General features: G+C 36.3%; 2 protein-coding genes across 2 annotated transcripts; both read left to right on the forward strand.

Annotated features, from left to right (window-relative positions):
- Nucleotides 1-2,437: 2,437 nt before the first annotated feature.
- On the forward strand, nucleotides 2,438-4,186 carry LOC134698044 (uncharacterized). Its single transcript, XM_063560332.1, has one exon. The coding sequence runs from the start codon at nucleotides 2,438-2,440 to the stop codon at nucleotides 4,184-4,186; it is 1,749 nt and encodes a 582-aa protein (XP_063416402.1).
- A 554-nt stretch (nucleotides 4,187-4,740) lies between these two features.
- Nucleotides 4,741-5,487, forward strand: LOC134698045 (uncharacterized). Its single transcript, XM_063560333.1, has one exon. The coding sequence runs from the start codon at nucleotides 4,741-4,743 to the stop codon at nucleotides 5,485-5,487; it is 747 nt and encodes a 248-aa protein (XP_063416403.1).
- Nucleotides 5,488-12,047: the final 6,560 nt, after the last annotated feature.

The following is a 12,047-nucleotide window of genomic DNA, read 5'->3' on the forward strand; positions in this document are numbered from 1 at the left end:
AAGTAGAACTTTGCCTTGAAAGATTTTCGACAACAAATTCAGAAGACTATGAGACAGTGTTAGAAATTCAAAAAACTTTAAATTTGTGTCATTGCAAGTACAGTCTCTATTCAGAGGAGTACTTGAAATATTTAAGAAACACACGTACAGAGGACAGTCTCAGGATAGCTGAAGAACACAAAAAAGAAGATTTAAAGTAGAAAGACATTATTGAACGTGCACTTCAGCAAACTAAGGTTTCAGAAAGACACGAAACTTCTTTTCAGTTCACGCATAGATCTGGAGCACATTCCAGAGCTTCTTCCAACTCGAGCTCTGTTGCCCTTAGAAAACGTGCAAAAGCAGAAGCAGCTCAAGTCAAATTGGAATTTGCCTTGAAAGAAGCTGAAGTGCAAAAACAGAAGGCATATATAGAAGAACAAGAAAAAATATTGAAGACTAAATCAATTACTAAAAAGGCAGAATTAGCAGCTGAAATAGAACTGCTAAACTGTAAGAAGGAAGCCGCCGCCGCTGTCGCCGAGGCAGAGGCTTTGCAACATGAGCAAAGTGCCTTTGGCAGTAAAAAGTCTGATGTTATTCTAGCCAAATCAGCCTTTGATCGCACTAGACAATATGTTGAACAACAGGGTGATCAAGTATTAGCTGCTGATCACAACGTTAACACATTACATAATCCGTTTGTAAATCTCGTAGTAGGTGATGCGTGCGACGAATCCCGTAATTGGCCAACATTCAAACAAACACCAAAGCCATCACATCCTAAATATGGAGTGCCAAGTGTTAGTATAGTACACAATGACAATGATAATAACACAAAAACTTTAAATCCGGAAGCACTGACCTTTCAACCTGAAACGGCTGCTATTAATCAAAATGTTGCAACCGATATAACTAGATTTCTTATGAAAAAAAATTTGTTGTTATCGAGACTTACACCGTACAATGATAAAGCAGAGATGTACGCAGTATGGAAAGCAAGTTTTAAGAATATAATTGGTGAATTATCAGTCTCAGCTTTGGAAGAGTTGGAGCTTATGGGCAAATGGTTAGGGCCAGAATCCACGAAACATGCAAATAGCATTCGTTCAGCGAACATTAATAATCCGGCGAAAGGACTACAGCGCTTATGGGATAGATTAGATGAACGTTACGGTTCTCCAGAAGCAGTCGAAGCCTCATTAATGGACAAGTTCAATAGTTTCCCAAAACTGACACAAAAAGATAATAAAAGACTTTATGAGTTGTCAGATATACTATGTGAGATTGAATCAGTCAAGGAAGATTCAAGGTACCAGGCATTATTAGCCTATTTTGACTCGTCATCGGGCGTACTTCCGATTTTGAATAAACTACCGTCGTACTTCCGATTTTGAATAAACTACCGTATAACATTCAGGAGAAATGGACGACACGAGCCTCTCACTATAAAAGAGAAAAACAAGTAACATTTCCACCGTTCACGTTCGTCGTTAAGTTTATCCGAGAACTGAGTCAGATTAAAAATGACCCGAGCTTTGCTGATGATCAGACAATACAAACTAAAAAGGTATTCAACAATGACAAACCGGCATTCAGGACCGCGATTTCAGTCAGAGATCTCTAGTGACCTTGATTTACAAAAACAGTGTTTAATACATAAAACTGGACACTCACTTAATCAGTGTAGAGCTTTTAAATCAAAACCGTTGCAAGTACGCAAGAAATTCATCAATGACAATAAGATTTGTTATGGTTGCTGTGAGTCCACTAAACATGTTAAGCGAACATGTACAAACAAAATCAAATGTAGTGAGTGTGGCAGTGATCGTCATCCTGCAGCTCTACATTTGAATAGAGAGTTTACTACAGATCAGAACAGTAATGAGTCGAAGCAGTTCGTCCACGGCGGGGAAGAACAATCGGTTAAGAGACCGTTGTTGAAGCTAGTTGCACTGAAATTTGCGGAAAATATTTTGATGGAAAGTCCTGTGCAAAAATCTTACCAGTCACTGTTTTTCAACGTGATCAATATGACAATAACAAGAAAGTTTATATTATATTAGACGATCAGAGTAATCGCTCATTAGCGTCACCGTTATTTTTCGATACCTTTGGAGTACATGGTACAGCAGAAGAATATACATTGTCTTCTTGTTCAGGTCGAGTAAAAATGTCAGGGCGCAGAACAAGTGGATTCGTAACTGAGTCGTTCGACAGAAAAGTGCAGTTGGACTTGCCGATGATAATAGAATGTAGTGATCTTCCACACAACAGAGAAGAAATTCCTACGCCTGATATTGCTATCAGACATTCTCACTTGAAAGAAATGGCTCATTATCTATCTCCTCTTGATCCAGACTGTGAAATTATGTTGCTCATAGGTAGAGACATATCAGAAGCGCATCATGTTGTCGATCAAATAATTGGACCTTAAAGTGCTCCGTTTGCGCAAAAGATGCCTCTTGGCTGGGTAGTGATAGGTAACATGTGCTTAGATGGAATACATGCTCCAAATGACGTCAATGCCTACTTGACTCGCATTGCACCAGATGGTCGTGCGTCGATTCGTCAACCTTGCCCTTACAATTATGATGTAAATGAGTGTTTTTCTTGCGGTAGTATTAACCTTGGAGTTCATCACAATAAAAATGGCAATATCACAAGTGCAATATTCGAACGCACTACACAAGATGACAAACCTGGATTATCTATAGAAGATAGACAATTTCTAGAAATAATGCAAGCTAATCTCCAGAAGGACAGTAATGGTAATTGGTGTTCACCTTTGCCTTTTCGCACTCCGAGACGACGTCTTCCGAATAACAGAGCAATGGTTTTGCATCGTGCTAAGTCACTGGAGAAATGTTTTGATCGTGATCCAGTAAAACAAGAACACATATTTGCATTCATGCAGAAACTTTTTGAGTGTAAACATGCTGAGTTGGCTCCTCCTCTGAAAAGTAATGAAGAGTGCTGGTACTTACCTGTTTTTGGCATCTACCACCCAAAGAAACCGGATAAAGTAAGATGTGTATTCGACTCATCGGCAAGTTATGATAACGTTTCTTTAAATAGTGTAATGCTCCGTGGACCTGATATGACTAATAACTTAGTTGGTGTTCTTATGCGCTTTAGGAAGGAACTGATTGGTATAATGGCGGACATTCAACAAATGTTCTACTCATTCACTGTAAACGAGGAACACAGAAACTTCTTGCGATTCCTGTGGTTTCGAGATAACGATATAGATAATGAACTTACTGACTATTGTATGAGAGAGCATGCATTCGAGAACAGTCCCTCTCCGGCAATTGCGACGTTTCCACTTCAGAAAACTGCTGAGATTGCAGAGCAAACCTTTGGAAAGGATGTTACGGATTTAGTATGTAGAAATTTCTATGTAGATGACGCGCTCACGTCTGTCGGCAGTAACAGTGAAGCAATTGATCTGTTGAATAGAACTAAAGAAGCTCTTAAGACTTTTGGAAACTTGCATTTGCACAAGTTCTCTTCAAACAGCAAAGAAGTGAGGACGAAACTAGATCCTCAAGATCTAGCCGAAAACTTAGAGAATTTGAATTTTGAAACTGACAATTTACCGTTACAAAGAAGTCTCGGACTATACTGGAACTTAGAATCCGACACATTTACGTTCAAGGTTTTGAACGATGAAAGGGCATTTACTAGAAGAGGCGTCCTCTCAACAATCAATAGTATTTTTGACCCGCTAGGATTTGTTTCACCAGTGACAATACAAGGTAAAATCATACTCCGTAAACTCATGATTGAGTCAGTAAACTGGGATGATCCGTTAACTGAAGATTTCAGACAAGAATGGGAACAATGGCGAACTTCTTTGACAAGCCTTGAAAATGTAATGATCCGTAGAATGTATACGCCAATATATGTTCGAGATGCTTCAAAGATCGAACTTCACACCTTTTGTGATGCCTCTGAGAAGGCAATTGCGGCAGTGTCCTACTTGAAAGTATTTCATCATGATGGCTCTTCTCATCTGGGCTTTGTGTTAGGCAAAACGAAGTTGGCACCGATAAGCGGTTATACTATACCAAGACTGATGTTATGCGCTGCTGTTTTGGCTATTGAAATATCTGATTTCATTATTGACAATTTGGACCGGAAGATTGACACAATCCAGTTCTACAGCGACAGTAGAATCGTTCTAGGGTATGTCACCAATTAAACTAGACGATTCTATACGTACGTAGCTAATCGATTACATCGTATACGGAAAAGCTCTTCTCCAGAACAATTCTATACGTACGTAGCTAATCGATTACATCGTATACGGAAAAACTCTTCTCCAGAACAATGGAACCTTGTATCAACACAAGTTAATCCTGCTGATCAAGCTACCAGAGGTATTTCGTCACACGAAGTCAACAGTAGTATGTGGATTATGGGTCCACATGAATTCATCTCTAAATGTGAACAGCGAACAGCAAGTTCCGAAACTTCATATCCGTTAGTTCAGCCTAGTGATGACAAAGAGTTACGCCCAATTTTAAATGTTCATGTCTGAAAAACATCCTTCAACCTACAATCAGCGCTTGGATCTCACCACTTTGAAAGATTTTCGGAATGGAGCGTTTAGTTCAGTCTATCGCATTCTTACATCGATATATTTCCGAAATCGTAAAAGGATAAGTACTGAAGAAACGAAACCGAATTCTGTTGAACTGTATCAAGAAGCTGAGTTGTTCGTAATAAGATTAGTGCAAAACGGAGATCAGTAATATGGAGCAAAATTTGTGTCTATCTAAGAATAGTAATATTATAGCTTTGAATCCATATCTAGATTTACGTGGAGTTCTATGCGTTGGTGGAAGATTGAACAAGTCGAATCTTAAAATACATGAGAAAAATCCAACCATTATACCGGGTAAACATTATATAGCCAAGTTACTTATACGCCATTATCGTGAAACTGTTTGCCACCAAGGACGCCATTTTACCGAAGGGGCGCTCAGAAAGGCAGGTTTCTGGATAACGGGAGCAAAACGCTTGATACAGTCGTTCATACATCGTTGTGTCACTTGTAGAAAAGTGAGGGGTACTTTGGAAATTCAGAAGATGGCGGATCTCCCGTCCGATCGGCTTGAACCTGGGCCACCATTTTGTAATGTTGGCATCGATGCTTTTGGTCCATGGCATGTAGTTACCAGGAAAACCCGTGGTGGTAGCGCACAATCAAACCGGTGGGCGATATTATTTTCGTGTCTCACAACTCGAGCAGTGCACACTGACGTTGTGGAAGAAATGTCTTCTTCTGCATTTATTAACGCTCTAAGAAGATTTGTGGCAATTCGTGGAAAAGTAAAGATATTTAGGTCTGACCGAGGGACAAATTTTGTTGGCTCAACCGATCATTTGAAGATTGATACAGTGAACGTGGAGAATGGACCTCTAAGAGACTTTTTATACAAATCTGGAACAGTTTGGATATTCAACCCTCCTCACTCCTCACACATGGGGGGAGTGTGAGAGAGGATTATTGGAATTTCTCGGCGTATATTAGACTCTATGCTTTCAACAGAAGATGGGGAAAATCTAACTCACGACGTTCTTGTGACATTCATGGCAGAGGTTTCTGCAATTATAAACAATAGACCGCTTGTTCCGATAACCGCGGACCCTGAATCACCAATGATTTGATCTCCATCGATACTTTTGACACAGAAGACAAGTGATATTGACACAGTTTGTACATTAAATGATTTCAGTGTAAAAGATCTTTACAAAGCTGAATGGAGACGGGTTCAAACATTAGCCAACATATTTTGGACGAAATGGCGTGAAGAATATATTCAGACTCTTCAGGTCAGACGCAAATGGCATCTCAAGAAACCGAATCTTCGAAAGGGTGATGTTGTTCTTTTGAGAGACAAAAATGTTTGAAGAAATGAATGGCCAAATGGCGTAGTGGAAGAAGCATTCAGCAGTTCTGACGACATAGTCCGTAAAGTCCGTGTGCGTGTTATCCGGGAAGGAAACCAGTTGTTTATACACGTCCAGTTACAGAACTTGTACTTTTATTCTCAGAATAGTGATATTATTATGAACATTAAATATGATTGATATTTGTGACATTAGTAAATAGTTTGACACCTTTTTGTCAATAAAGTCTAGTATTGATATTTGGTACTTGAAGTCAGAGACACTAGGTACATTTTCATATTGTCTGATAATGTAAGATTGATATTTTGTTTTTTTTTCAATTTTTATGAGGTAGTGATATTGTAATATATCAGACGGGGAGTGTTCCGGCTCCAAATCCGGAATTGTGGTTACCATTTGTTACTCTAATTTTTGAATCATCACTTTACTTCCTGCTTGTGTTGAAAACAACTTGAGATACAATTAACATGTTATGTCCTTACTGTCTCGTAACGTGGTAAGCTTTTTATATCTATAATATTGTCATATATATTTTATTCTACCCCCGTAAACGTTTTTTATGAGAAATCCCTATCGTAAAGTTAAATTTTTTGATAAGACATGTGTATAATTTTCCACGCCAAATTTTAAATCTATGGAACGCCATTCGGGACATTTATGTATAGGTATACATGTTTGGCATGCAATTGGGATAAAATTTGTAAATGTGTTAAATGTTTTTTTTGTGTTATTTTCATTGTATTTTTGAGCTGATAAACATGTTGTTTATGCTTTATTGATGTTTTGATCATATTGTAAAGTTGTTTATTTTTTTTTTTTCTTTCAGTTTTTACCATACTTCTTATTGGAATGATGTATTACGCACCTATTGGATGTCATTTTCGGTGCTTTGTGTGAATAAAGTATTAACATTCTATAATTTGTTGGTTATCTGGTTGTTTACCCTAGAAACAGCACAGCATCGTTGTTATATTTAATATGTATATTAAAGAATGAGTCCTGTTGTAATTGTATTGCAACGTAACTGGGTTTTCGTGTGTAAACGTATTCTCCTTCCTAATCTGTCTCATGACATTATACCCTGCTAGCTCAGCTATTTACGTTACTGGTAGAGAGGGTTCGGCCTGTGCTTTCGCTCCAGGACTTCTGACAGCATACTGACAATACAACGCAACAGTAATTTCAATGAAGGACAGATATACGAAACATAAAATATAACCAGTGATGACGATTTGCCAAGCAATGTATTTGCTCATATAACATATGACCAAAATTCATAAAAAAGTTTCATATTTAATAGACAAAGACAACATAAATACATATATCATATCGCGGTATCTCCAGGGCAAAAATATCAATTTAGAATTTCAATACACTTTCGAACTTCCCCTTTTTGGACAAACGATGCGGTGAAAAATACCCATACAAGTTAACTATTTCAAAGAAGCGTTTGGCCTTAGTGCTATCCAATTGATTAAAATAAAATGATACTAGAATTTTGAGGTGTCCGTTTACTTAAAATATTGAGAGCTGTACACTAATCGTTTTTAACTAAAATATTTGCCATTCAATCAAGTTGTGACGTCACCCTTCCGAGACAAAATAAATATACCCACTGGTTCCCACCGACTTTGTTAGACTAGATCATGAATCTCATTATTCTATGACTAGGGAACAAAAATCGATCCAGTAAAAAAACCCATCGCATTTCCCGTTTAGTTTTCAATCCAACCAGAGCAATGTTTGAAAAACGTTTTTCAATAAAATTGACCAGTTCAAGATCCAAAACCAAAACATGCGATAATACAAAATCCTATTTCAGAGTAATTAGGCACGAACAATCCCGTTGATTGACGACCGTTACTCCAAAATATCCCTCGGATTAACCCTCTGTCTAAATATCGCTATCAAAATGAAACCCATCTCTTCATAAACCCGAAATAATAAAATATCTAGCTAGTGTACAATTCTCTCTATTTAATCTGGAACGGAAACGTAACATTTTAGAACTGTTTGACTACGAGATCGAAAAGAAATATATCAAATTTTAAATAATAAATATTTAAGTCAAAACATCGAAATACAAGATAAAATGAAATTTAAAGTACAACTTACCAGTACGAAAGCTTTCCCCAATCTAAAGAAATACTGCCCTAACGAGGTTTAAATATCCAAGTCTGGACATTGAGTCTCAAGCACGAGAAAAACGATCCCCGCAAAAAGTGACCGGACAACTATAGTTATATATAGTATCTATAAATAGAAAAAGGGGAATTTACGATGACCCACAAACGTTACAGTATTATATAAGATCAGTTTATATGCAACGACATTAAGGTTCATCATAAGGAATTGAAAAATATGGCCGTGTTTACACCTCAAAAATTACTATGAGTACATACAAACTGGTACATCCAGGAAAGTTTTAAGGCATGGCAGGAACTAGATATATAAAAGTTATATGAAGTCTACGTTTCAGAAAATTAAAAACTTACCTGCATTTTGAGCTGCATTTTTTTCCAGTCTGCTGAAGATAGAAAAATAAACAAACACCCGAGTTTCATTTGATACGGTCCACTCAGTTACACAGTTTAAACCTGTTAAATCACCTATTGTTTACAGGTGCATATTGTCCATCTATTGTCCATTTAAATCAATACTACTCACAACATTGATTATATGAGGGGAGCTTCTCAATCGTTTTTACTACTTAGTTAATTTTTGCACATTCTGCAGGAACGAAAAAAAATGGATAGCAAAATCTAGAAAAGTTTATAACTTTCTGAAACATAAAATGCATTTAAAATTTATATATCTAGTTCCTGCCATCCCTTTAAACTGTTGCAGGTGTATAGGTTAGTCTGTACTCAGAGTAAAATTTGGGGTGTAAATACGGCCATTTTAGCCAAAAGGTTATGATGAACCTTAATTCGTGTATACATACGACGCAGTGTATATCCTTTAGAAACCATTTCACTTTGTCGTTAAAACTAGAGCAGGATTACTTGGTTTACCTGTAGATTGACCTTGTGGATTGTTGTGTATGTACCAGCAACGTCTATTTCTTTTACCTGTAAATTTAAAAGTTAGTCGTTGCAAGTATGATCGCAATTTTATTGACTTTCTTTTACGATACATCATTAGCACCTCGTCAGGGTGGTGATGAACATACAGCCATTGAAGCTATACATTATTTATTTATATACGCTTGAAAGAGTTTTCGAGCAAATGACATCATTAATAAATCCATAAAATTTAAACAGATAATAGTAAAATGGATGCTTTCTGCCACATCGTTGAAATTACTTTTATACAAGCAACGACAAATTCATTTACACTTGCATGAATATAGAATAGAATAGAATATTTTATTTCCAATTAAAGGGCCCTATCACTGGGGTAAAGCTGATGACCGTAACTGCATTCACGGTCATCCCAAGATGTCGGATGAAAAATTAGGTCAGTTTTTGTTATTGTCTGTAAAGGTGTTTCTACATCATTTTCTTTACAAAGCATACTTTGATACGATGTAAATATATAAAAGATTCACACGGAAGTCACAAATCTCTACCGAGGAACGTGTAGAAAACGGGAATTTGGATTTGAAAAATACGCGAGGATGACCGTAAATCGTAATCGAGATGACCGTAACAGGATTAGCGATTCATAACAAGGCTGACCGTAATTGGTTAAAAGATGACCGTAAATTGTTAAGGATGACCGTAATTTATAAGGAATGACTAAATTTAAAAGGATGACCGTCAATTGAAAGAAATATCCATATTTGTATGCATTGTTTTTTGTTGAGTTTGTCGCAATAGGGGAACGGTTAGTTCTTTTTAACTTTTTGGTTTGTAGTTGGATGCTACATATGACGAACCATGTATTTGAAGCACGTCTTATTTTTGTCTACCTTCATGATAATGTTGTCTTCAAAAATTACACCTTTGTTAAGCCAATTTAGTCTTACTCAAATGATAGATGAACCTACTCATTTTACTGAATCGTCGTCATCATTGTTTGATCTTTTTAAAACAAATGATGCTCATATAATAAATTACTGTGGAGTCGGTCCACCTTTATTAGACCAAAAACGTTCCCACTGTCCTATAATTAGTCTTTTGAACTTTCCAAAATGTCGTCAAAAAACTTTTAAGCGGAAAATTTGGCTATATGATCGAGGAGACTATGACAGATATCGTTACATTTTATCTTTAAGAAATTGGGATTCCGTAATTAACTTAAATAACGTTGAACAATTTACAACCGAAATAACAAAAACTATCATAGAAGCTGCTGAAAAATGTATTCCAAATAAAATAATAACTGTTCGCAAAAATGAACCTCCATGGCTAACAAGTCAAATGTTGTTAAAAAAAAGGATAAGGAAAAAAAATAGAATCCACAGAAAGGCTAAAATATATGATAACCCATCAGAGTGGTCAAAATTTAAGAAAATACTAAATGAAGTTACTAGTTTAATAAGAAAATCGAAGGATGATTATAACAACAAGATTACTAAGATGGTTTAAAAATTATCTTATAAATAGAGTCCAGCGGGTGGTTACCTGTAAATGCAGTAAATTTTTAATAGACCGAATGATGTTAAACACTATAGACCTATTTCCTTGTCGAGTGTAATATCAATGTGTATGGAACGATGTGTATATAAACATGTTTACAATCACTTTATGCGCAATAATATTTTAACGAAAAATCAGTCGGGCTTTACACGAGGGGATTCACGGCGAATAATCTTCAATAATTGAAGGATCGCTAGAAACCTAAAGAAGAAGAAGATTCAGCAGTTAATCAATTAATTAACATTTCGAATGATTTTGGGAAGGCTTTAGATAGCGGTAAAGAAATCAGGGTAGTATTCTGTGATATAAGTAAAGCGTTTGATCGAGTCTGGCATAAGAGACTGCTATTTAAACTTCGACAAGCGGGTTTACCGGGTTCTTTACTAAAATAGTTTAAAAATTATCTTACAGATAGAGTCCAGCGGGTGGTTAGTAACGGTTCAAGTTCCGAATGGTTACCTGTAAATGCAGGCGTCCCACAAGGGTCTATTCTAGGCCCTCTCCTTTTTTTTGTGGATACATTGTATTTATACACGATATTGTAGAAGACATTCAAGCTTAAATTAAGCTATTCGCAGATGACACTTCATTATATATTATGGTTGACAATCCAATAGAAACAGCTAAAATTGTAAATGACAATCTAGATAAGATTTATAATTGGTAAAAAAAATGGCTTGTTAATTTTAATGCCCAGAAAACTGAAAGTATGATAATTTCAAAAAAAATAAATAGACCCTTTCATCCTCCATTAAATATGAACACCAAAGAGCTATAAGCTAAACACAAACATCTAGGTGTCTTTGTTTTTTTCTAACAACGGATCCTGGAACGACCATATTGAATATATAGTTTCTAATTCTTATAAAAGAATAAATATAATGAGAAAAATGAAAAATGTTCTTGATAGATTTTGACTTGAAAAAATTTACATATCATTTGTTTGCCCAATTCTTGAATATGCCGATATCGTTTGGGACTCTCAAAATCAGAATTGGATTGCTAAACTTGAAAGTATTCAGCTTGACGCAGCGCGTATCGTCACCGGGGGGGGGGGGGGGGGGGGGGTTGGGGGTCGGGGGTAGGGGGGTGTACTAAACTTACCAGTATAAACAATTTATATGTTGAAACTCGATGGGAAAAAATATCTGAAAGACGACGCAATCACAGAATAAAAGACTTATTGCCTGATTCAGTAGGCAGTAGGCATGATCATAATACAAGACAGAGAAATAATATTTCACAAGTCAACACACGGACCCGTTTATATTCTGAATATTTCATCCCTGCAACAACAAAACTATGGAACACTCTTAACTTAAACATAAGAAAATGCGAATCTTTATCATTATTCAAAAAACAAATTAGTACCCAAAATAGTAAGATCCCAGCGTATTATTATATAGGAAATCACCTTTTCCTTCGTAACTTAGTAGACTCTCCAAATTGTCGTTGTGGTGATGTAGAAACAAATTCTCACTTCCTGTTATCTTGTCCTATATATACTAATTTAAGACAAGAACTATTGTATTCTGTTTCAGTTCTTCCTGTCCAAGTTAACAT

The sequence above is a fragment of the Mytilus trossulus genome, chromosome 14 (genome assembly GCF_036588685.1).
Source record: "Mytilus trossulus isolate FHL-02 chromosome 14, PNRI_Mtr1.1.1.hap1, whole genome shotgun sequence".
In the NCBI taxonomy this organism is placed as follows: domain Eukaryota; kingdom Metazoa; phylum Mollusca; class Bivalvia; order Mytilida; family Mytilidae; genus Mytilus; species Mytilus trossulus.